The sequence below is a fragment of the Uloborus diversus genome, chromosome 1 (assembly GCF_026930045.1).
Source record: "Uloborus diversus isolate 005 chromosome 1, Udiv.v.3.1, whole genome shotgun sequence".
In the NCBI taxonomy this organism is placed as follows: domain Eukaryota; kingdom Metazoa; phylum Arthropoda; class Arachnida; order Araneae; family Uloboridae; genus Uloborus; species Uloborus diversus.
Genome location: NC_072731.1, coordinates 3402867 through 3430602, shown reverse-complemented (window position 1 = coordinate 3430602; position 27736 = coordinate 3402867). Strand labels below are relative to the sequence as shown.

General features: G+C 31.4%; 1 protein-coding gene across 1 annotated transcript in view; it reads right to left on the bottom strand.

The window, feature by feature from the left end:
* Window positions 1-27736, bottom strand: part of LOC129234394 (sister chromatid cohesion protein PDS5 homolog B-A-like) — a 55716-nt gene that overhangs the window by 10725 nt on the left and 17255 nt on the right. Inside the window, exons 9-26 of the mRNA XM_054868390.1 lie at window positions 26779-26894; window positions 26608-26702; window positions 23664-23809; window positions 22411-22562; window positions 22209-22322; window positions 20696-20728; window positions 19002-19102; window positions 18098-18237; window positions 17800-18015; window positions 12969-13129; window positions 11259-11382; window positions 9326-9481; window positions 9184-9252; window positions 7475-7608; window positions 6751-6874; window positions 3290-3494; window positions 1971-2085; window positions 1245-1374 (exon numbers count right to left, since the gene is read on the bottom strand). Coding sequence (XP_054724365.1) covers window positions 1245-1374; window positions 1971-2085; window positions 3290-3494; window positions 6751-6874; window positions 7475-7608; window positions 9184-9252; window positions 9326-9481; window positions 11259-11382; window positions 12969-13129; window positions 17800-18015; window positions 18098-18237; window positions 19002-19102; window positions 20696-20728; window positions 22209-22322; window positions 22411-22562; window positions 23664-23809; window positions 26608-26702; window positions 26779-26894 — 2331 coding nt within the window. The remainder of the gene's footprint in view (window positions 1-1244; window positions 1375-1970; window positions 2086-3289; window positions 3495-6750; window positions 6875-7474; window positions 7609-9183; window positions 9253-9325; window positions 9482-11258; window positions 11383-12968; window positions 13130-17799; window positions 18016-18097; window positions 18238-19001; window positions 19103-20695; window positions 20729-22208; window positions 22323-22410; window positions 22563-23663; window positions 23810-26607; window positions 26703-26778; window positions 26895-27736) is intronic.

The following is a 27736-nucleotide window of genomic DNA, read 5'->3' as shown; positions in this document are numbered from 1 at the left end:
GAGCACAATTATCATAAGATGGACAAGTAAATTACGAAATTATCGTGACGTGGAATGGGAAAGCGAATGAACATAGCCAATTGGCGAGAAATTCGTCATCTATTATTTGTAAATATACAAACGAACCGAATGACCTTTTAACTTTCAACTAGGTGCAAAGCCGTGCGGGTACCAATAGTTATTAATAATAGAGCTGAAAGTCTCTCTGTCTGGATCTCCGTGACGCGCATAGCGCCTAGACCGTTAGGCCGATTTTCATGAAATTTGGCACAAAATTAGTTTGAAGCGTGGGGGTGTGCACCTCGAAGCGATTTTTCGAAAATTCGATTTTGTTCTTTTTCTATTCCAATTTAAAGAAAATTGTACAGAGCAAATTATCATAACGTGGACGGGTAAATTACCAAATTGTCATAATGTGGAACCGTAACATGAGCGAGCAAATGAGCATAGCAAATTGGGGAGAAATTCATCATCCATTATTTCTAAATATACAGGCAAACCTTTATATACATATATACCTTTTAATTTTCTACTACAAGCGAAGCCGTGCGGGTACCGCTAGTTTAAAAAAAACCTAACTGCCATCTCCTACTCTGAGATCCGGACGCCGCTTCTAAAGCGGGTGATCCTCAAAAACAACTACCTCAGCCTAAGGGTAGAGAAACGCGAGCAGAAGAAGTGAGTTTCTTCTCAATTGCTTCTGCTTATATCTGCCTCCACACGTCACACCGGAAATGCATACGTAAGAACAAGCTGGATCCTTCTAGAACAATCTATTAGTTTCGAGTCATCGGGACATTACGTCATACATCCGCTCATGCCCTGACGTCACATCCTACGAATCCTTCATTCCGATGTTTATATTTCATTTTTCCGATCAGCGATTTGAAACAGGCGTCCGTAAATGGGACAAAAATAACTGCTCGTTTATTAATAAAGAATAACAAGTGAGTTACATTTAGCTTTTAAGATGAATTGGTGAGAATAATACTTGAATTGACATTTTATGGCTATCAAACAGTGCTGATTTCAGAGCTTTTAAGTTATATTTCAACTAATCACGACACACATCCAGAAACAAAACATTGAAAATAATAACTATAGTAATAATTTCAATACTTTTGAGTAGCTTACTAAACATTCAAGGTACCAACAAATTGCTTTATGCACACACATCAGTTTCATGAGAGAACATTTGCCGTTGCCAAGAGTAACGTGCAGATGTAAATAAAGAGCTAACTTACTAGATTCATGATGTCATCATTTGGAGCTTGCTTATCTTTTGTTTGCTTAATAGATTCCAGTAAACGCTTGAAGAAACTAAAGCTGTAATTTTCATGCTTCATGAGGGGTTCCATCACGAACCACAGGCATCTGCACACAAAAATACTCATGAAACGTCTGAGAAAAATGGTACTTATTGGTTAACAGTGATGATTTTCTGAATCCTCACCAACATGAATTTATCGGTACCTCATGTTGGCAATAAATACATTCACTTTAAAATATTGAAATTAAATAATAATGGGTTTGAAAAGATTACTTTAATAAAGTTACAAGAGATATAAAGTCAAATGAATTAAACTTGTTTTAACGTCAACATTTCTGCCTTCATTAAATTTTATGCAACAGAAACATGTATGAACAACTGGCACTTGATTTCAAAGAGTGACTTGTGATGAAGTTTTAATTTTAAAAAATACACGCCCCCTATTTAAATTTGATAAAATTGCATTGACGACATTGATCTGCAAATCTCTTTTGGCGAGCTTAACACAGAAGAATTTTTAATAAGATCCAATAAGTACCAAAAGACTTAATTACACAGCTAGTAAAAGCAATAGTTACAAATCTGATTGTAAAATTCATTCTAAGAGCGAATTTGGAAAACAAAGTTTTTAAAATTATATCAACATGTTTAACATGCATTTAAAAAATATATTAATTAAATGATTAAAGTAAAGACTTACTCTTTAAGCTTTAGCAAAGTTGGAATATCATCATACTTCGAAAATGAAGGATCGTGAGCCAAAAGGTGAATAACGTACGGAAGCACATAGTCCGGCAAATATGTATACAATTTGGCTACAAAAATGAAATAAATTTAGCATTAATGCTGCAGTTGTAAAAAAAAAAAAGGCTTACACGTGTTAACTTGAATTAAGGCATTTGTTCAATCAATCATAGCGAAAACAAATTATTTATTTATAAAAAAAATATTTTTGATTTGGCATCATAACATTCAATTAAAATGTAATAGAAACATGGTAACATAAATCAAATTTAGCATATTTAACACTGAGCATTTTGCACTCTGTTGACATCTATTAAGATAAATAGCTGAAACTAAAACAGACAGCGTATAGAAAGATGTGTAAAAAACACAGATAAATGCAAAAAAAAAGCAAAATTTGGATGAAATTGACTATTCTTGATTTAAAATAACAATAAAAGTTCAGTATTTAAAAAAAAAGACTAACGTATATAATGTGAAAAAAATAAATAATTAAATTAAATTAATTTTAAAATTTTGCGGTGATGGTGCTATCACGAAACATATGATGAAATGTTTTCAAAATGTGAATTTGCTTCATACACTAATACATCATTTTTAGCCACATGCGATTCAAGAGTCCATATTTGAAGATGCAGATTCAGAAAATAAGGGCGCTGATTGCTGTGGTCAAACATTCAGTAACTTAAATCAAACTTTAAAAAAAATAAATTAACTATTAAAATAAAAAAATAAAATAATTAGATTTAAGGTAGAATACGTCAAAACAGTTTACAATTTTTTAAATAATTGAAAAAATTTTCAGATGCAAAAGAATTGAAATCCGAAAAACTTCATGCAATTTTTGGCAAAGCAAGAGCTCAATGTTGCCAAGTTTCCAAAAAAAAAAAAAAAGTCTTAAATAAGTCAATTCCTTCAACGTACTAAATTCGAGGGCGGTTGCTTATTAAAAAAATACCAATAAAAAAACAATAAAAAACAAAAAAAACACGAAAAAATCATAATTCTCTGAAAAAAATCGGATTTGTCTAAGAAAACGAATAAAATTGAAGAAATTACACAAAAAATGGCTGGTATTTTTTTTAAACAAGTTTGTTTAATGAACCAGTACTTTTTAAAAAAGAATTAATCATCATAAATTTTATAATTAAGTTCATGACCTTGCAAAATCAAAAATAAATAACTTAAAAATATACCAACAATAACAATAAAGGTGAGAGTTTTTTTTTTTTGAAGTTGCGCATGTTTTAAGCTTGATTCAAAGAAAAAATATACCTGTTGTGAGAGGGTTCTGTTTTAAATATTCTCTCCTTTTATTAATATTCGCAAGTAGATATTGCTTGAATTGAGCTTTTAACTCTCGTGTTTTTTCCATTCCACCGAGAGCGAAAATAGCCATAAAATCTAGAGGAAGTTTAAGGGCTACCAGAGCTTTATGCAATTTTTGGGAAAATCTGTCACGGACTTCGTAACATTCATCCTGAAGAAGAAAAAAAAGAAAAAAAGAATTTCAATATGTTTTAAAACATAACTTTCAATGAAAGTGAAATGCAAGAAATAATAAAAGATCAGTTATGCAAAAAATAACACTAAAATATCAAGTAAACAACAACTCAACAGTAAACAAGTAAACGTTAACTCAAAGCAACAGTAGAGTATCTTAGTGTTATTCCTGGAATTAGATGTCTTACTGTTGCTATGAGGCGATGAAATGACAAGTTTCCACTTAAAATGATATCAAGGGGAAATCAATAACTCTTTAATATCATTTTATTGCAGCTCAACTCCTTTTCATGCAGTTTGCTCTGTTTTGAGAATGGAGCAGAAGTCCATTATACAGTTCACTCAAAATCAGCAAATATAATACTTTCTACTAGACTAAGATAAATGAAAAGCTTTCTGCAAACAGATCCTAACTGGAAAATTTTCTGCAAATAATTATTTTGCCTAACTCACCCTTGAATAAAAAATTAAATTTATATTCAGATATGAAAGAGACAAAAAAAAGTGCTTTAAATTATTTAATTTTTTTTTTTACAATAACATATAGTTTGCTTATTTTTCACCAACTGAAGAAAACTGCCAAAACCATTATTTTTTTTACACATGTGCTTTAAAAGGCTTTTGGAGAAAGGTTTTAACATAAAAAAAACTGGGATTTCCTTTAAAATTCCCTTTAAAAAAAATTATTTAAATCAACGCTAGCAGTTTGAAAAAAAAAAAAAAAAATTCTGCAGAGCCAAAAATGTTCTGCGAACGCCGTTCGCACGTTTGTCTATATTATGCAAAACTGCTTTCTACGCTATTAAAGTGTACTCCAACAGCTTTTATTTAATTTCTGAATGTATCTGAACAAAAAAATTAACCTTCCTTTTAGTTGCACAAAATAAAAATTTAAAGCATTTTGGAAAAGCACTAGGGAATCTATTCTAGTTTTTTAACTACAATGAGGTTCCAGACTAGCCTTTCGTGAGCACTATCAACTTCATACATGGAACAGATGGCAAAGTTCTGTCCATTCTCGGACTAGATTCCAAACCGGAAAGCCTTTGCAGTAAGATTCTAAAGGGGCTAGGGAACCGTTTTCACTTTAACACAGTACCATTACACAAATAAATAACTGAAACTGTACAGCATAGTTGGCAGGTGGAGGAAATTCTAGCACTTGTGCTTTTTGAAGTGTGTTAGTTAGTGCATGATTTCTTAGAGGCTGTTAAAAACATCACAAGAAGCTGGCAAAATAAAGTCTTTTGAGCAATCACGATTGCTTATTGCTTTTATTTCACCATCCTTGATGTTTGGTTCCCGGCTCCGGGCACTGCCTCCTGGAATCCATTTTTCCTGGTCGATGGCATCCATATCCTACACACACGCGCGCTCATACACAAACGCTCATACACACAAGCCTTTACACACACACATCTACGTGCGTACACAGGTCTATGCACACACACAAGCTTACACATGCACACATGCGTGCCTACACATACACACACACGCCTACAGACACACACACACAACTATACATATGTAACCGCCCAGGAGGAGGGGTAGGCTTGGGGGGACAGGAGCTGTTTCTAGAAACAATAGCCCCCAATGAGTAGGGCCCTGTCGCAACTCTTGATTGCGAAAAACATAATTTGAATTCAAGACGTCAAAGTTCAAATTAATTTTTTTTTTTTAAATGTTTGACAAACTTTTATTATGGAATACAGCAAATATTCATTATTTGTATGAAGTGAGACTTCCCATGGTACAATCAAAGCTCATGCATTGAAAGGATGATTCTTACAAGTTTTCAGCCCGGGAAGCTTAATCAACAAAAAACTGTAAGTAAATCTTTGATTACGTTTCATTAATAAGTTTTGTCTCCTTCGTTTACTGAGCAATGTAACACAAGTAATCAAGCTATATTAAAGGAATTTTTTTCCAGTACATCGTTTTAAGCTATGGAAAAAAAATTCATCTTCACTCTATGAAACACTAGCTCTCAATGGCCATCAGGTGATTCGTCACTTATGCATTCAATAGCAATATATGAAGGTTGAAATTTTCAATAACAATAATCTGAAGCTGAGGTTGCGATCTAAAATTGTTTTGAGTGCAAGAAACGGAGACATCAATTATGATACATCAGTATTGACAATGAATTTTTACGGTTAGTGAAAATTTAAATGGTTAACTATTTTGTGACGTTTGCGTTAAGACATAAAAAATCATTAAAAGAAGTTTAAAATGAATGAATATTTAACATTGAAATACATTTAATAACGAAAGACATTCAAGATTTTTCTACATTTTTTTGGGGGAGAGTAATTGAATGTTTATAAGTTAAATATTTGAGTATTAATATAACCTTACATAGTAAAATAAAATAATTGATTGGTATTTTAAAGAACTGCACAAAAAAATTCAAGGTGAAAATCAATGTTTAAAAATACAAAACCATTCTAAAATAAAATATTTAGTAACTTAAGGGTCCCTAAGGACAGATAGCAAGGAGCCTAAAATAGAGTTTTAAGAACAATTAAAAAAAAAAAAAACAAAAACATTCTGGCTTCATGAGCATACCTGCCACTTTTGAACAAAACATAAACAGTAGAAAAAAAGAGAGAAAAGCAGATTTTAGTTTGAAAATGCTTTAAAGCAGCTTTTTGAATTAAATTTCATTCCATTCAGCATTAAACTTTATTACAATTGAAAATTCTCACTCAAAATTATCAGAATTTCATTTAAACATTTCTAAATTCAATTTGAAATGAATATGTACACACATTTTTTTTCACAAGACTTAGGTGAGACTAACAAATTGAATTTCCAATACAGATTGCACTGTCCCTCGCATTTGCAGACTTTTTCATGAATGAAATTGTTTTAGATCTGTATTTAGATCTAACCTTAATGATTGTTGGAACTTATGGATAAATTAAAAAATAATGGAAAAAAACATCTCTGATTTGGGTAATTTTTGCAAATTTTATCATTTTTTCCCCTTCAAGTTATTAAGGGTTTGTAGCAGTTTCTAAAAATACTTTTGACTAGATTAAGATAAAAATCATAATTAAATGGGAAACAGGAAAACAGCATGAAAAAGCAGGGCATTTCCCCCAGAAAACTGTCAATTCGGTAGGTATACACGAGTGTTCTACAATTTGAAAGTTTTGATTTGTATCAAAATGTGGAACTAAAGCTGAGACACACGGCCACACATATCTTAAACTAATAATTTTCCTTACATTTAATGCAAGAGCCAAAACTTGAAACTGTTCAAGGCTAATGACCTCAACGTAACTGGGTTCTTGACATAATTTCAGCATGCAGAAAGCAGCAGTCAAACGCAACCACGATCGTTCTGCAGGGCTAGGAAAAAAATTGATATCATAAATAAATGAATGGTGAATAAATAAATATATTTATAAACATATGTTTATAAAACAATTAAAACATAATATTAGCTACCAAAATCCGGATATGAAATTGAATACTTTGATTAAAATGCAATTAATATACTATGTTGACAACGAGTAAAAAGGAAAAACAAAAAACTAAGTCTAAATAAAAATGTAACATTATTAATGGAAAAACTAAATTGGTGATGATCTAATTATATTTGGACTTAAAATTCAAGCTGCCGAAACTATATGTTTTCATAGAAACTTAGTTTCTATCATGGAATTAATCATTATTACGGCCTTAACTGTTTTATATATATTCTATTGCTCAAAAACAGCTCAAGGAGTATTCCAGATAACAATATCGGAATGTATACTCATTTTTTACATGCATAAATGCTTCAGATGCAAACAACTATTCTTGGTTTGGGCTTTAAACTAACATCAAGTTGGGTTTTAAAAGGGGTCCTTCCAAAATTCAAGCAAAAGTTAAACTTGACAACAATCTTTTTTTTTTTTTAAATTTTAGATTGAGGTTTGAAAAAAATGTGCAGCATCAGAAACTTACGAAACATGTCCTTTTTCCATTAAATCTCCTCTGTGCAAAATCAAAGTTGTTAAAAGTCGTAAAGTGGAAACAGCAGATTGTGTAGCAGTTTTCAAACCTAGAAGCCACCTTACAATCATTTTCATGCCTTCCACCTACAAAATAAATAAATAGATAAAATAAACAATAATAATAAATAAAAGATGCACAATCATCACCAAACTTATCCAACTGTGCCCTTTATTGTGCAAACTCAGCATAGTTATTGGCTATCTTATGAAAAATTAAATGTTGCCATATTTTATGCTTATTCTTCTTCAGGTTTGAATTTTTGGGAGAATTTCAGTCCCGTTTTAAGGAAGGATCTTTTTTTCTCTGGTGGGGGATGGGGTTTGCACAATTTTTATATTATCCATTTAAAAAACTGTTTAGCATATTAAAGCTATGTATTTACTGTAAAAAAATAACTGAAAAGAAAAAAAAATCTAACGTGAGAAAAAAGAATATCATTGAAGCAGATCATCGCCTTGGGGCAACAGCAAGACATCTAACCCCAGAAATAACAGTAAGATATCCCGCTGATCCTCTGAGGCATTATTTTGGATAAGAATTATAGAGGTTCTATTTTGTATAACTTCGCTTCCCTCCACCAATTACACTGCTCGACACTGAAAATGCAACACTAAGAAGGAGTGTTCAGAAATTTATGCAAATTTTAGAGTGGACGTACATCACTGAGTTAAGTAAATGATGTGAAATGCGCAACTCTCCGACACACGTGAAGTAAGATATAAGGGAAGGAACTTGCAGAATGGGCAATATTCGTGTTGTTATTTCTGACTGGAGAATTATCGAAGAAATTTTGTTTTTGTCTTGGAGGATAAGTGTAAAACGAGAGAATGCCAGGTCGACATCAACGAAGGCACTTCCAGCAGATATACGATTTTACGAGGGGTATGTTGATCGAACTCAGAAGAGGAAGTGGGTCCGTACGTCAAATCACAGCCGATACTCACATGGATGCAAGCACGGTGCATCGGCGGTGCCGAAGATGGTTGGAACAACGAAATGTGGCAAGATTGAGGGGTGCAGGGGCAGCCAGAGTGACGTCAGAACACGTGGATCAACGCATCCACCGACAAGCTGTAGCAGACCCACAAGTCACTTGTTCCTTGATTCTGCAGCAGGTGCAAGATACCCTGAATGTTCCCGTGTCAACCAGAACCATTTCCCGTCGTTTGGTCGCACGTGGTCTGCAATCACGGCACCCGCTAAGAAGACTGCCATCGACCCCACAACATAGACAGCAACGTTTAGTATGGTGCTGGACTAGAGCAACATGGATGACAGAATGGCGAAATGTCATGAATGCAGATGAATCCTGGTTCTGTTTATCCAGTGATAGTCGCCACATACGTGCGTGGCGTCGACGTGGAGACAGATCTAATCCATAACCAATATTAATCCATCCAAAATTAATCCATACAGCAAAGAAAATGCAACTGACATTATATAATGCTTAACAAATCTATTCAACATGTTGACAAATAATTATGCAAATGCACAACTAAGTTATTAAAGCTTTAAGCCAGAGAGCATGCAGCAACAAAACATTTCAAACATAAAGTTAACCAGTATTACTTGGCTTTATTGTATTTTATAGACATGAAAATCAAATTTTTAAAATGAAAGTACAATTTTAAGGCGTGTTAAAAAAAATTCCCACTTACTTTTACTTTTGTTTCCTCAGGCAGCATATCAAATTCAATCCACATTGAGTCGTCTCCTCTTGTTATTTCCTACGAGGAAAGTATTGAGTTTGTAAAACCAATAAGAATTAAAATGCTCAAAAACTAACGGAAAATTACTTACAAAATCAACCATTAACAGATCTTTGACTACAACTTTGGAAACGATACTCTTAATCTGCATTCCAAACAAATCTGGGCAGAGCAGAGCTATGTGACCCAGAGACACCAGGGCAGTGCGGAAATACTCGGAATGGAGTGTCAAGCTTGTTTTTAGACGCTAAAAACATAAAATTTCATAAGTCAAAATTGAAAAAAAATTTAATGAAAAAACTAATGCTAAACAAAATGTAAATAAACTTTAAACAGTAGTGTCACTATGGAGAGGGGAAGGGGAGTGGGGTTTGCCCCCAGGTACCACAGTTCTGGGCAGTGACATCAAAAATAGATTTAAGAGTTAATTATTAATATACGAGAGATAGAGAGAAATATAAATGGGTTTCAGTTCGGAAATATTCACCCAATATGTTTACTTGAAGTTGTATTTTTTGAACTATCAAATGTTATTTTATTTTTAACAGTAAGTAGAACATAGAATGTGTTCATAATTTATATCTGTCTTAATATACATAGGATAACTTCAACTTTCGTTTATACTATAGATAAAAGAGAGTTGTTTCTGAAAATTGTATGAATTTCATGTTTACATTTAATATTGTGTATTAATTGGGTGGTTATTATTATGGGTGGGGCAGCAGACAATACTATAAACAAAAATATAATAGGCTGTAGAATGAAGGTTTTTTTTTTTTTTTTGCATAAAAGAATTACATATGAATATTTTACATGAATTTCATTTTTGAAAATTTGCATTTTAAATAAAAATTTAAATAGAAAACGCTATTTATTATATTTACTTAAACATTTATGCAAAGTAGTATTAGTTTTTATTATCGACCTATATCAAACTATTCAAAGAAAACTAATTTTAGTACTCTGTTACAAGAAACTGCTACATTATTAAATATGCTGCTTTACTAAGGTATAAAAGTTGTATCTACATAATTATTAAGGAAAAAAGGGTAACGGCGCAGATACAACTTTAAAGGCTTAGTTTTTAAATGGTTTTATCAAACTATGCAGATACCTTTTTTTTGCTATAGCTTTAATATTTCACGTTTATATATTGTCAAAAAACTTGAGATATAGGTAATCTAAGTTACTAATGACTGCCCAGTGACAATAACTCAATTTTAACAAAATGTGCAGACACCACATCTGTGTTTGGCACGGCAGTACTATTATCACACTTGAGATGTGAATCGAGATTATCAGGTTCTTTTCCTGAATAAGAAGTAGAAAAGTTTTCAAATTATCAACAGTTGAACTATGAAGGGTCAAGTAACTTAAATGAAAAAACATTTTCTTTCATAAACTTATGAACAAAACCAGGAAAAGAATTAATAATTAATAGAATAGATGTAAAAAATGTCAACAAATGAAATGCACAATGTGAGGTTTCATTAGCTGACAACCTTCTAATTACTTTTTGCTCATTAAAATTTGATCACATCTGCCAGCTTTACAGGGAAAAAATCCAACTTATTTTTTACTATCCCTTTAAGTACAATCACATGGAAGTTCTTCATTTCATTTACGCATAAAATAATTGAAAACATGAAACGGTAAATAAAGATAATAATAATAAAAGTTTAAATTTTAGCAGGAAGCTTTCAAGCCACAAAGTACATATGTGTCCTGGACAATCATTACCAATACAATTTTACAGGTTTTTTTTTTTAAACAAAATTCCCTAATTAAAAGGATTTTCCCAAAGATTTATAAAATCCAGTAGATATTCAATAAAAATCAGTAGACATTCAATAAAAATCCAGTAGACATGCAATAAAAATCCAGATACAGGGAAAAAAGCTCAAAATTCGGGAAACTACTAAAAAACGAATAGAGTTGGCAGGTATGCATTATTATTATTATCATTTTTTTATTTTTAGGGTGAGAGCCGAAATCAACTTATTTATGTGACATAAAATGCTTACATCAATTATTTGTCCAAATACACGTTCTTTATTTGTTACCATGACATTTAGGCAACCAACAGCATGTTTTGCTTGTTTAACAGTGCCATTTTCAATAAATCGTTCCAACATTGGCTGCAATCGCCTGAAAAAAACAACACAAAATCCATTCAAGCACATATATCTCTACAGAAACATTTAAGATAATCTAACAGTTTATTTCATAAAACAGTCAAGCAACGAACTCTAAAGTTTTGAAAAAGCATTTTCACCTTTGTATTAAAATTTTTCTTTTAGAATTACAATGCTTTAAACAAAAAAGGATACATATTTAGGCATATTTCTTTCAATAAACAATGTTGTAATCATCATTGAATAATTTAATATAGTCATATAGATGTTTTCCTAAAATTAGCAATTTTGTCGCTTGACTGGTTTTCGAAATAAATGACTCAATTGATGCAATGACCACTACAGTTTTTATGTCAGTCAATGATCTTGGATGACTATAACTTCATCAAGTAAAATATGGCAAAAAAAAAAAAAAAAAAAAAAAAGGCATAGGTATTAAATTTAAACATTGAAATACTTGAAATCAATTTCATAGATTTTTCAAAATTATACGTATGACGTTTAAATAACAAAACTACTTCAAAGAGAATATTTATTTACAACATAACTTATTGCTATCTCAACCCAATGACTGTCCCATTATCCTTCTTGTTTTGATACAGCTTGAAGACACATAGCAATTCATTTCCTGAAAACTTTTTTCTGTAGCAGTTTTACAACAACCTCCAATGACTAAAATGAGTCGCTTTCATTGCATTTTATTTTTAGGGAAAAACTAAAGGTCGATTTACTAAATCAAATGAGTAATAGAAAATACTCTAGTTTTCCCAAGTCAAATACAGCTATGTCATAGGCGCTGAATGAATTTTTCCTGCTACTCAAACTCACGTAACTGTTCATGCTGACTTCTCTATTGACAATAAACAGAACTAGTTAATTCCCCCCTTCCCTTTTTTCACCATTTTTTTTTTTTTTTTTTTTTGCAGAAATTTCAAACTTAAGTGCTATTTATCTTCAAAATTCAAGCTTTTTAATGCCAAGCAAAATGAAATGCATGCAACTCAGACTCTAAAATAACACTCGGAGTTGTACTAAAGATTCAGAGCTAACAAGCAGTTTTGCTTGTTTTTTAGTTTTGTTTCAAATCTTAGTTAAAAGTCTAATGAAAGTTCTGTATTATACGAATTATTTGCACAGAAATGAAGGTTTTAATAGCATAAATGAGCACCCCCCTCCCCTCTCTTTTTTGGCTTCATGATAAATTTGTGCAATGGAAATAAGACAGATGACTTCTGTTATAGAAACATCCCACAAAAAAACACTGACATGAAGGAATATTGTAATAAGTTATAATCAATCAGCTGAAATACAAACTATGTTTGTAATGCAATGCTTATGGTTCTTTTAAGTACAATTTACTCAATGTAATAATAAATGTATGCTTAGGACATTCATTTAAACAAATCAATTAATTAACACATTTGTCGAGATGTAAACTAAACTGAATCAATTTTTTTTTAGCCATTTCAAAAGCATCAACAACTTGATGCTGTTGTATATCAATTACTTTAACTTTCAAATTAGTTGTTGCTCTTCGTCTTAAGTGCTAATTATAGCAATATTTTAAAACCATAACTTTTATAATAAATAAGTACTTACCCACAAATATTTGGATACTGGCCTTCAAGAACATATCCTATATTAGAGAAAGTCAGAATGGTGAGGTCGACTGCATTTTCGTCATCTACTCTGAGAATATTTAGCAGTTCTTCAAACACATAGTTGTTGCAGAAAGCTCCAGGAAAAATTGATGATAAAATCTGACAAAAAAGTATAAATAATTAAATAGAAGAAAGAAACACAAAAACATACAATTTTATAGCAGAAAGTGTTTCAGGGCCAAATCATTTTCTATCTTTTTTTTTTAATTATGAAAATTTGATATTTTTGGTGACAGTATTCGAACTGAAAATGTGAAGAACAACAACAATATGTAAATTGCCTAGGTGGCATAGTTGTTTTCTACAGTTATATGTATGAACTCTAGAGTTGGAAATTGGTTTGATTGGTTCGATAGTCGATGGAGAAATGGTGTGATAAAGGTCAAGATTCACGGTCGCCACTCGCCACGTGGCGACCTAGTTTGAAAAAGTGGCGACCTAAAAAAGCGTCCTCAGTCGCCATTTTCCCCTGTTATTTCTAAAAAAAAACCTTGGGATGAACAGGAATTATGCACAAACTCAAGATGGAAATAAATCGCTTTGAAAGCATACGCCTGAGGATAAACACATCAAGGAAGATCGTTTCTTCACCAGAACAGCAATACAGTTACATGTGAAGCATAGATGCCATATTTGGTCACTCACAAGATGGAAGTAGGCAAGGTACTAAAGTGCTTAAGTTTGCAAAAGCAAAGCAGAATTTGATGTTTATTCAAATGCAATCTAATGAAAATAACGCAAAATGTGATGTAAAGCATTTTATTCATTTTTTTTAAATTATTTAAAACAGTTTTCTTGAGAAATGAAAAATTTTGTATTTAAAATTTCATCTTATCCTTATTACATTGGACGCTAATGTGCTAAAAGTTTTAACAGTTCAATTAAATTGATGTTTAATGAGGATTTTACATTTTATACTTATTTTTATGCGACAAATTCTAAAACCTAAATCTTAGTTTTTAGCGTATCACCATATTTGGTCACTTCCAAGATGGAAGTAGACAAGATTCTCTAAGTGTTTAAATTTCCAAAAATAGAATTATATGTCTATTGCAGTACAATGCAAATAATTGAACATTCCACAAAATGTGCCATACCCCCCCCCCCCCCCCCCGCCCCTAGATAATTATTTTCTTGAAAAATGCAAAAACTTTTCCTTCAAATTTTATCTTCAGAATATTATTTTATCCATATTGCTAGACGCTAATGTGCTACAAACTGACTCTTCATCTAAATTATTGTTTTTTGAGGGGTTTTAAATTTTAAAATTACTTTCATATCTTAAACTTTTCGCGTACTCGCCATGTTTGGTCATTCTCAAGATGGAAGCAGACAATACTATTTAATTGCGTAAGTTTCCAAAAACAGAATTGGACACCTACAGGGTGGCGACGGGAAATGTGAAAAAAAGTTCCCTGACTTTTCCCTGATTAAGTTCACCAAATTTCCCTGATTTACGTTACCAATAATAATGGTTTTCTTTCTTTTCTCTACTTGAAATCCATTGTATGTTTGTATAAAATGCAGTATTTTAAACGTTTTAAGTTGTGTAAAATTGTTGAACTCGAGATATATTTTAAAAAGATGCTACTTTTTTATTAAAATGGTTAAAAAAACATATCAAGTCAATTTTTTTGGGAAAAAAGCCCCTACAAAACAGTATATTAAATTTTTCTACAATGGAAAGATTCGAGAAATTTAAAAAAAAAAAACTTTACTTCCAGAAACCACTTAGCATAAGAATTTTAAGAAACTTTTAAAATTACTCTTAAAAACATACGTGTATTTATGATAGAGCTAAAAAGTAATTGAAATTATTTTGAACTAAGGTTTCAAACAGCATAATAGTTGTTGCAACAAGTAATAGTGAAAGAATAGAAGTAACGTAGTATTTAATAACTAATTGATGTATTTATGCAAAACTGGGATGAAACCATTTGACATCCATTCATAGGGAGCTTTTCTCTAATCAAGAACCTAGGTTTTTAATGAATGAATACAGCATTTTAACAATAAAAAATAAAGATATTTACTTAAGTACACAAGGGAATTCTATTTCAAATGATTTCAGTATGTAACGAAAAAAATCTTAGATTGCTTTTGTAACAAACAACTTTGAAATGCAAGAAAAAAAATCCAAAACAATTAATTAATTTCGAAATATATAAAAGAAGAATACAACTTGGTTATAAAATTAAAGAATCACTTAAGTCTGAAGAAAAGAAAACCTTTATAATCTGCGGTGACAACAAATAGTATAAGGGCAAAAAACAAAGTTTTTTTTTTATTGAAGTTCAATTTTGGTAATTAAATTAAAAATGCGAAGAAGTAATAACTTTTACGCTTTTATAGTATTAATTCAAAAACCAGAGATTTCTTCTTGAAATCGTGATTACAGTACGCTAATTACTTCTAGACAACGGAATAAAGGCAAAGGAGCTAAGGCTTTAATGAAGGCTTCCTCTTTGCCTGTATGGTTGTTTACTTTACATGGCGTTGAAAGCATAAAAGGAAATTTTAAGCTAGGTAAAATAAACAACCTAACAAACACAGAAGCAATCTTAGGAAGTTCATCTTGTGGTTAATAAGTAAGATTCAATACTTTGACATTGAGGAAAAAAGATGCACAAATATGCGGCAGTGTATAATCGCACCTCATTAATTTTACTTTTTTTTTTTTTTTTGAACAGAAAATTGGAAGAAAATACTTAAGGAATTAAGAGTACTTAATTTTGTAAAGCAAAAAAAAAAAGAAAAAAATTCTGCATAAAATCAATTTTCCCTGATTTTTTGTAATTTTTTCAAAGTTCCCTGATATTTCCCTGACTTTTCCCTGATTAATAAAGATCCCTGACTTTTCCCTGATCTCCCTGATCTGTCGCCACCCTGACCTATCTCAGTGCAAACTACTTAAAATAACATAAAAAGGGCCAGAATTTTTCTTCTTTTAATTAGTTGTTTTCGGGAAAAGTGAAATTTTATCAGCAAAATTATTTTTTGTACATTTCATCTAAAATGCAGTTTCCTGCCAACTTTTCATTGATTTATTCAGGCCTGGATCTATAAACTTTGGGCCTCCTTGCAACAAAATCTGTAGGGCCCGCTCCCCAGAGGTCAGCAGTGTATATTTGTAACATTAATAAGTCTTAGTTCTAGTTTGTTTCCGTTTTTTCTTCAATTTCTTGAGCCGTTGGGCCCCAGTAAGGATGTGAGCTCTCCCGCACTGCGGTGTCTGTGGTATGCAGATCCAGGCCTGGATTTATTTATCAATTTATTTTGGAAAAATAATGCATGTTTATAGCTTTTAAAATGCAATTCTGATCAGTTCTAGTTATTTGTTTTTTCATGAATTTAGTAAAAACTCCTCTTCCATTTTGATCTTCACCACTCGGCGACAGTGGTGGACACCAAATTTTATGGGTCTAGTTGCCACTGGTCACTTAGAAATTTTCTGAATCTTGATCTTTATGGTGTGAATGATGTAATACCGGATCAGATGTACAATTAAAGTTTATTGATCAGCTCAGCGAGCTTACCTTTTAGTTTACAATCTTTACTAATAATAAAGCTGAATGTCCCTCTGCCTGTCAGGATCTCTGTGACGCACATAGCGCCTAGACCGTTCGGCCGATTTTCATGAAATTTGGCACAAAGTTAGTTTGTAGCATGGGGGTGTGCACCTCAAAGCGATTTTTCGAAAATTCGATGTGGTTCTTTTTCTATTCCAATTTTAAGAACAAAGATATCATAAGATGGACGAGTAAATTACGAAATTATCATAACGTGGAACCATAACATGGACACAAGCCAATTGGCGAGAAAATACACCATACATTATTTGTAAATATGCAGGCGAACCAAAAGACCTTTTAATTTTCTATTACGGGCAAAGCCGTGAGGGTACCACTAGTGTAATATAAACCAATAAATGGTTTTTTACCTTAATGTCTCTTGTTCTGCCACTCTGTTATCACCATTCGTGAGTCAAACTAACTTGAAGTAGATTAATCTAGCCAACACTTGTTTTTCTTTTGTAAATTTGAAAATAATGCCAGGTTTCTGTGAATTTGACATTAAGATACACTCTAACTTTAGCGAAAGCTATACACACATTCAAGTTATAAATAGTTTGAATGCGTTCAATTCAAAACTCCACTTAGACCCCCTCTCTTCTCTCTGCCTCTTTTGTGATCAGAAAAGAAAAGTTTAATGAACAAAACTATTTTTTAATGAGAATATTAAAAATTTAATTATACAATCAAAGGAAAGTAGATTTTAAATGGTTGAAATTACATAGTGTTTCCCCCAACCATTTTCAAGAGGGCGCTGAGCTCTGCCCCTCTAATTTAACCTTTGATGTGCCCTGCCCTATTTTCTGCATTTCTCTATGTGCACTCCTTGCCCCGTTGAAGTTCTTATAAAATTTCATCACAAAAACAAACTTTTTTCTTGGAAAGGTAAAGATTCAAGCAAGATCAGCCTTGGAATGTAACTTCTTAGTTTCCCTCATGCACTAGAATTTAATTTAAATAAAAATTGGAATTTTTTAATACTTTTAAAAACTTTACATTTATAAATTTTCATTATTGAAAGAAATAATTACTATCGAAAAATATTTAGGTTTCTTATGCACTTAGCACACAAAAAAGTAAAAATATTGTTATAATTACAAAATTTCCAGCAAAAAGTGCCCTTTTAATTGAATTCAAGAGCCCTATTTTGCTTTGAGGGGAAACATGATTACATGTATGACGAAATGATTTACAAACCTGTAACAAGTGAAGGCCTCTTTCTGCTGAATTGAATAAACCTAATTGAATGTCTATATCACCCGGTCCTAGTAGAGAATCTTTGATGTACAGTATTAACTGCTTGATGCCGGCCAAATCGATCATGACAGGGGCAACTCGTTCCAACATCTGCTTTACAATCATATAAAAGCTATTTGTTTGAACGGGCAAGCCTAGGGATTTTAGCACTTCTTTCTGTAAACAGAAAAAAAGCTTTAACTGTGTATCTTAAACATTTGAAAGTTGAATAATTGAAACTATCTGAGTAATTACTCACAACACTAAGTTCTATGTCTGAGCAAGTGGCAGATCCTTTCAGAATCGTATCCATGTAACTTCGTAATCTGTTGGAATTTTGAAGCATGCCAAAAAACTTTTTCAAATATTCTTGACACTTAATAGGTTCAGGAAGAGTTTCTGAAAGAGATTATATATAAAATTAATCAATATAGTTACAGAAAAAGGCAACTGATTGAGTATAAAATAACCAAAAGGGAGAAAAATAGCTGCATTGTTAAATTCTGCATTCAAAGAGGAAATACCATAGAATGAAATTTTAAGCCTTACAAAGAAATTTTGTACTTAACCCAAACTAACAGCCATTGACATAATAGTTCATGGAATAATTTACAGAGCAATATAAAGTTAGACATTCTGCTTAAAATGACAATGCTTTAAATCATTTGGTTGGATACTAGATTTTAAAGAAACAAAATAATACTATCCCAGTCTATATAACCTCTTTCCATGTAGAATAATTCTGAGCAAAATAAACTTAACTAAAATATGATCAGAAGGCCATTTTGAATCTTTTTAAGAAATCTTTAAAAAAAATAAAAATAATTTAAAAATAATTTTGGATCTTTTTTGATTGAATATTTTTTAAATTAATTTTGAATCTTTTTAAGCAAAAACTGCAATACTATTGGTGCAAGGTCGACAAGACCCTAACCGAGGCGCAGGGCCCATACCTAACCTTGATAAATCAATCGACTTCTCCGCTTTTCCTGGTTGCCAGGCCCACTCTAGTACCAGCCCCTATGGATTTTGACTATGCTGCCTCTTTTCTCGGCAGTCCCACTGAATGGATAAGTAAATGGCATATGGATATATTTTCAGACAATACGGTATAATAATCATATTTTTCAAAGAAAAACAAACATTTTTTTTTCAAAACTTACTTGATAACACCATTATTTTGTTGGACAAATTTTTCTCGTATCCTTCTTGTTTTGGTGTTTGGCACAGTATTTCAAGTACATCTTTTACATAATTTCTTACCCTAAGAAATGAAGCATAAAAGAGAAACTTAATTTTCTACAATGAAAATGAACTACCTCAATAGAGCTTAATTTTGCAGTTCGGTTTAAATCTTCTTAAAAATTAGAAAAAACATATAGTCACCAAGATTTAATATTGTAACCAAAGATTAGTAATAAAAAAGAAAAAAAAATATGTATGTTGTGGCCATCACAAAACTTTCTTCTATATCATTTTTATGAACCCTATTCCTCCCCGTGTTTGACCAGGAAGCAATCTTCCCAACAAAAACAAAATTACACACCTAAAAAAACTGGACGACCATACCAATTTCTGAATTATTGCCAAAGCAAAGAGCAAAAATTGAAAATTATTTTTAAAGCCTTCCTTTTACTAATTACAAATATTTTATTTATTAACAAACACAAGATGAAAACAGTTAAAATGTTTAAATCATTGAGATTTTCAGGTCATTCTCCAACAACTAAAATCACATTAAATACACAGACACCAGTCTATTACGATTTATCTTTCATATTGTTGCCTTAATAAGATTAATAAGGCTATTTTTATTCGCAAAAAAAAAAAAATCAGCCCCCCCCCCCTTGGAGCAATTGGCCCCAAAATTGAACCAAGGCCTGTCTACATATAGGTTCACATTTATTCCAAATTTCGTCTATAACCTAGCATTACTTCTTGAGATATGGCACTTGAACTGAAAAAGAAAGAACATTCGATTGCACCACCCTCTTTTCAGCTATTGATGCTAAAATATAATCAGCTCTTGTACCTTTTGACGGCTATTTGTCAATAAATTTTTGTTTGATTTTGTTCATTATTTCTTGAGATATATCAGTCGCAGGAGGTTCGATTTCATGCAGTAGTTTTTGCTGTAGAGCGGCCACAAAAAAAAAAAAGGTCACACACATACAGGGCACACGGACACACACATGTGCACACACAGACACACAGAGCATCGCCGTGTGGGTATGGCTAGTGTTGGATTTAGAAGAAAGTAAAAATTGGGCTTTACAGCATAAGAAGAATGAATGCTTTTTTAATTACATTTAATACAGCATCTTAAACTAGTATTTTTCAAAATATAAGACTTTTAAAATTGGTCTTGAATCTAACTGATATATGAAATATGCTCTTCCTCTTCTAGCGAACAAAACAGTGTTTTTTTTCTTAACAAGACTTTTTATTTCGTCAAAATCACATTTTACACATTTTAAAGACATTATTTTTTAGAAACAGTTGTTATGTTTCATTTTTTATTGAGAAAGTTTCATTGCTGCTACAAAAACAATTTGTGCAGTCATCAAACTAAAACATTATTTACTCTAGCAATGCTCGAGAATCAGTTTCTTTTCAACTTTTTTAACACACCACAACAAGTTTCTTTTATTTCTTTCTTTGGAATTACGCACGTTTTTGGATGATTAAAAAAAAAATTCTGGTGAATGAACACTAAGGTTTCTTTTTCGAAAAAAAAAAATAAAGAAGACAAATACATGTTTCAAAATTAAAAAATAAACAAATAAAAATTTAAAAAAAAAGAGAGATTATATTGCAAACAAGGACTGTACTGGATTGAAAAAATATGAGTACTTACTGATTTTGACATTTCAACAATTCATTAAAAGCCCTGAAAAGAAGTTTCATGAGCTCAGAAATTTTAGAAAAAAAAATATATATATATATATATTTAGTAACAACAAATGTAGGAACTATTTAACATTCAACAGAATACAGTAATAAATGTAGTCCATTTATATTTCAAAAAGACGCATGTAAATCACTTCAGAAAACTATTTTAACGCATAAAACAAGTTGAAAAAAGTAAAATACATATAAAATATGTACAATAAATGGTTTAAAATTAAATGCTTTGCAAGTAAATATCAAACAGTTCATTTACAGCATCCAAAGAATGCAGTTTTACCCTTGCTATATGATCTGTTACACTTCAATAGCCATAACTTAGCGGAAGGAAAAACCTCATAAAGAAGCTCAACGTGGTCCTCATACACCCGAAGAAATCCATGCTTGTCTTATAATAATTTAATTTTAAAAGCTTAACCACATAAGCTTAAAAAATTTGAAGCCCAAAAAAAAAAAAAAAAGAATAAATAAATGTGCAGCCAAAGCATCAATGTCACCCTTGCCATTAAAAGCACTTTATTTCCTTTTTTTTGCTCTTGTTTTGTTCACCTATTTCACGTTGTGACATTGCCAGATTTGCATTTTGCGGCATTTTCAATAACAAAAATGATGAAAAAGTGAACATTCCTTTGCCAGCAATAAAAAATGTGTTTGAAGTTTAAACACTTCAATATTAAGTGCATTTCAAAAGCCTCAACGTAAATATTCACAAGGCTGGGTAAATTTCTGATTAACCCAACAACAATCTGCTTTTATAAGAGGATTTTAGAACGTTTTGGCCAATGATACTCTAAGATAAATAAATACCTTATTGTCGGATGTCATTTTATCGATAAGCTCATTTTTTTGCATTCAAAAAGGCGTTCCTTGTAACGCCGAAACATGTGCCTGCAGTAATCTACAATTTGAGCTTTTTGACGAGGTTATTTCTTATTTTAAACGTGATACTCTGCTTTGAATCACTTCAATGTAATTGAATCATTATTTTACTCATTTTTCCATAAATTTAGGGTAAACTAATTCTTAAAATGCTACATTAAATATTTTTGTTTTTTCCAAAGTGTTTAAATTTAATGTAAAATTTACTTCTGCTGATGTACTCATGCAAGATATCAATATTTTTAGCACTTTCTGCCTTAGAAAATCTGTAAAAATAAAATTATCATAAAATTGGGGGATTTTTTTTCCTTTTGGGCTATGTTTAGCATATAATTTGCATACTAGCAAGTAAGAGATTTTTACAACAGTTGTATCAGTTGGATGGAAAAAGTTAAATATCAAATTTGTACACTTAAATGCTGCTTTCCATAGCAAAGATGTTTAAAAATATTTACAGAAACAATCATCTATTTCTCAGTACAATGTAAGAAAACTGATGAAACAACATAATTAACTCTACAGAAATAATTAGAAATGCTCAAAAGAAATCCCACAAGATAAATTGAAACAGATTGATGGCTTACTTAATAGCATTATCGTCTACAGAACAGAATAACTGGTACAATTTTTTCATTCTTTCCTCCAATGGACTTTGATATGGAACAAGACAAGTATGAAGAATGCGTTCCACCAGCAACCTAAGGAATAAAATGGATCCAAATATTGAAGGTAAACTATTTCAGTCAAAACATAATCAATATAACAAAAATAAGATAAAAACATCACCTATCTTCCAATGCTGTTTGATAATAAACATGTAACACTTTGTTCTTGATCCAAGAAATACATTCTTTTGTGGATTCTGGTAGTTCAGGATTGCTCATATGTTGCTTATAAAGCATAGCTAATCCAAGAAGAGCTTCTCTACGAATTTTGAACTACAGAAAAATTTGAACAAATGTAATACTTGTTTTAAAAGGAAAAAAAAAAAAAAAACCTTTTAAGTGTTATTTTCTTATAAGAAAATAACACTTAAAAGTTTATTCACAATTGATCATCTGGCCCAAGAATTTTATTCAACTAAAAATATTACCTTACAGGCTAAAATAGTAGGGGAATGTGAAGCAAAGTGAAATAGTGAAATATTTACTCCACTTTTAGCACCAATTACCTAGTTTTATTTTAACAGTATAGTAACATATGTAGTGTTACAACCAAGAAAAAAAAATCACTCTGAAAATCAAAGCACATAATAATAAAAGCAATTTTCAAAAATGGGTACTGAAAATAAATTCTTTCATACTTTTGATGCCTTCACTTAAAAAGTTTCAACCTTTTTGCATCTGCTATGGAAATTAAGTTTTTCTCATTTTTGATGCTTAATACGCTTTGTTCAGAGGTTAAAAAAAAAATTATTTAAATTACAAAATTCAAAATTTTTAAACAAAATTGCGTGCTCTGTAAAAATTTCATGTGCCAAAACGGTAAATACCTACTGAACCACTGTCTGAACTTTATTTTTGTTTCAATTATTTTAAGTTTTTACTCTCCACACAGCATCTTCAGGAAACATTTCTAATATAATTTAACAAGACGTGGAATGGTATATCAGGGGATTCACTGATAGATCAGGGGTGATTATCCCCTGGGGAGCAATGACTCTCAAATGGTATGAAAACCTTCAAAAATGACAATATCCCTAGAAAAGAAAAAAAATACCACAAAACACCCAACAAATTATTTTACTGCTACAGTTTGTGCCATGAGCCTCTCCCCCCCCCCCTCTCAAACATTTATTAATGTTTATAAATTTTAAAATTTTGTTTTTACGAAATTATTTTATTTTTCACAAAAAAAAAAAAAAAAAAAAAGAAAGAAAGAAAGAAAGAAAAAAAAATTGATCTTTCACAAAATTACTTTGTTTTTCACAAAAACATTAGATTTTTCACAAAAACGGACCCTGTGAAAAACCCTGGATAGACCTGTGCTATAGTTAATTGAAAAGAAATTAGAAAAAAATATAAGTTTTGAATCATTACCTTTTTGTCTAATGTTCTCTCCTTTACAAAAGTCAACAAATCATCAGTGATAGCATTGAAATCTTTTTTTGCAGCACTGATAATTGCCATCACAACTTCATATCTTACAGTTTCATCTGGATCATGCTGCCTTAACCGTAATTGCTCTGCAAAAATATGAAAAAAAAAACATTCATTTAACGTTATTTAAAACTTCATTAGTAGCTTCAATTTGTTAACTAGTTCTTTTGAAACATTAAAAAAGAAAGGGAAAAAAGAGTCATTTAAATTATAAATTTTTGCAGGTTCTTTACACCCCCCCTTCAATCAATCAGTCCCCCCCCCAACCCAAATTAAATTTTTCCTTCTTACTTTTATTGAATAAACATTACTACAATACACAAAACGATATTTGTTCACTTCTTTCAAAATGCTAAATTGTGTAGAAAATATAAAGCTTTGCTAAAAGAAGTCGTCTGCAAAATTAGTGCACGTTTCTGTTGTCAATAATTTACTTATTACGTTTGATCAAACATTTTTTAAATATATTTTTGTTTCCTTTTTTATTAGTGCTCATTTATTTATTTTTGAATACAATTTTTAGTTTTTGTCACTGTCACCAGGGATGGAAATTTCTTTAGAACTAATTCTTTAGAATTTTCTGAGAAATCCTAGTTTCGGGTCTGATTGCTACAAAGGAAAATAGAAATGATGCTTTTTTTTTAAATTGTTATTATTTAATAGTCTAAAAACTGAGTACACATTTTAAAATAGAAATAATGTTGCAACCCACAGGCTAGGGAACCGCTGTTCTAATTCAAGCCACCTATCTTTATATTCCTTACTTTTACCAAAACTTTTTGCAGAAAGCAGGATTAATTTTCATTTTTTTCTCATTAGCAAACGCATTGCTTCCTAAGCGCCGCCATGCTGTTTATAAAATCAACTACTCCATTGTTTGAACAAGATATAAAACAAATTTTTTAGTCAGATTACAATGAAATATTTTTTTTTTATGGGTAAGAAGAAACAAAATGTCCTTATTCTAAAATTAAACTATAAGAAAACGGTTATTTTTATTCATTAATGTAATAAGCACAGCCATCTGTTGATAGAATTTGTTATTAATCGTGAAATAAACCCGTTAGATTTTGACGTTTTTTGTTCTCCGTTTGCAAAAAAATGTGAAAGTTTGGAGGTGGGAACATTCTTTTTTCTTGTTAAGGACACTCATGCGATGGCAAAAACAAAAAATTGCATAATTACAAGATATGGTAAATGACTTGACATGATACAGGTTTCGTCCCACGGTTATGTTAAAATATTCCGGAATTTATGCTACCCTTTTGCAGAAAATCCAGTTAATATGATTTTCTTCTAACATATTAAAATAATTTTTAAAATACAAGACTCACACAACCTTTTTTTCCTATTTTTTCAAGATAAATCTCTGTTATAGCTGTTTGAAGCCACTCTGGACTTCTTTTTGTTCTAATTGTCCCTTGCCTGCAAGAGAAATTTTCTGTGATTGCCCAATCTTCCTTCATGAAAACTGGGGACTAGAGCAGCTGACACTTTTCAAGAAACTTTCCAGAAGTTGGTGACGCACGCATCGCGTCATCACATCAAAAACTTCTTCATTATCAGAATTACTACCCTCTTGAGATGATAATGATACTGAAGACTAAGAAGAAATAATCGAGTGTTCCCACAGCTGATCAAGCAATTCTAAGCATAAAAATCTCTAAAGCTGTTTTTATTTGTGAATGCCAATTTAATAGCAAATTTTCAAAAAAAATGTATCTAAAAACAAAAAACACTTAAAGAGAGTACACATTTTCCCTACTACTTTTTTGGATAAGAGTCAATTTTCAAACAATATGCTTAGATTTTAATCACAGTCCCAGTTTTACTTTTCCCACTTGGAACGTTTTTTATCACTGATCCGACAGAAAACATAAAACATAAATGTAAACAAATGAACACGCAACTCTATTGTTTATAGCCAAAGTCGCCAAGTCACCACTTTACTGTAATCCAACCGATAAGTGAGCGAAGTCAACCCCGACCGATTAGCGATCCGATCTTTTGAACGAAAACATTTATAACTTCATATATTGCCTAATTTGTTCTTTCCACCAAAGATAAAGATCTTCCACTGCACTGATCTTTTGTGTACAGAACTACCCTCTTGTAATTTATCCGGACGAAAATAAAATTCGTTTCGTCTTTAAATTCCATCATCTTTTCCTTTAACAACGTACTGATTAGTTTGATAATCCTTTATTTTAGACATTGGTGCCAAAACTCAGATGGATTTGAGCTGAGAAACAGATGTTGCTAGATACGGTACTTTCTGACCATTTGGTAAGGAAAACCTAAAACACCGATCCGGTCACATGGTTCAACTACGACAACAGAACACACGTTTTCAAAACACACGTTTTGAGTGAAGCTTCCAGTACTTTACTTTAAAATCTATCAGGGGACCTAAAATCGTTGCTTTCAAGAGAGAGAGAGAGAGAAATGAAGGCTTCAATCTCTCTCTCTCTCTGCGTTTTATCTATTCTCAATTGACATCACAGTAAGAAATTTCATTACTAAAAGCAGAGCTGGCTTTCTTATTGTCGTTTGACAACGGGTTAAATATTTATTTCAGTTCTCGCTCAACAATATGTTAAAATAAATATTAATCATTTGGAGATATAACCATCCAATGCTTAAATAAATTAATTAACAAAAACGTTTTTAATTCGCTCCATCGCACTTCTATATATATATATAAACCATGCTTGACACAAGTTAATTACACACAAAAAATTTGATAAAAATCAGTCCAGCCGTTTAAAAGCCTTATGGTTACAAACGTCCGCACAGAAGAAATAATATATATATTAAGATGTGTGTGTGTGTGTAAAAGAAAAACATAACAACTAGATATGAATTTAAAAGAAATGATGAATACCTGTAATATCAGCTCTCAGCTCAGGATGATTCAGTAGAAAGTGCATTGCATATTGGACGCATCTGATTCTTACATGGTAACTGATATCATTAAACCTACAAAATGGCTTTTGTGAGAAATAAAGTTCTTGCTATGGACCGGAAGACAAGATAAGAAAAAGAGTAGGCTCACCTTCCTAGGAAACAACTCCAAAGAGTCTTGTTCAGGGTTGCCAAATCAGAATTCCGATCTGAAAACATTCTGGCTAGCAGCTTTGTCACATCCAATCTTTCTTTTTCTACATTGCTCTAAATTACAAAATAAAGTAAATTTTGAGCTTTTGAGTAGGAAGTTTTAGTCTCAAAGTAGCTTTTTCCAATTTAAACTTTTAAACTAACTTCTACTCATTTTTAGAAAAAAAACTAAGTAAAAAACTATGCCCCCCCCCCCAAATTATAATAATAATATGTTTAAAGAATAGTTCACAGCTCAAGAACACTGCAAATGGTACAAAATCTTGAAATTTAAATAAATAATATTGATATTTGTATTAATATTTTTTCCTACATCGCTACTGCTAATCACTTCTCAAACTCCTAATAAGGCAATGATAAGTAACCTCTCATCAAAATCATCAACTTGAAACGTCTCTTGCAGAGATGGATATGCAAATAAAAAACATGATTGGGGGGGGGGTGGATTTCCGCTAGGGGAAAGTTTGAAAAGGTGGAGGGGAATAGTAATGCTTGTATCTCCTTACATTTTCTAGGGGACAAGTTTGAAGCTGTGCCCATTCTTAAAATATGTTTTGACAATATCATGTTATAATACAAATATATTGTTAAATTTCAAACACAAACTGAAGTAAAAAAACTTGATTACAAAGTATTACTTGCATACTGTCTATAGCAGACACCAAAACTATCATAGAAATATTTTTAGAATTACTAATAATAAAGCTCAAAGTTTGTCTGGATATCTGGATCTCTGTGGGATGTCTCTCTACGACATGCATAGCGCCTAAACGGTTCGGCTGATTTTCAAGGAAATTTAGCACCGAATTAGTTTGTAGCATGGGGGTGTGCACCTTGAAGCGATTTTTTGAAAATTCGATTTTGTTCTTTTTCTATTCCAATTTTAAGAACATTTT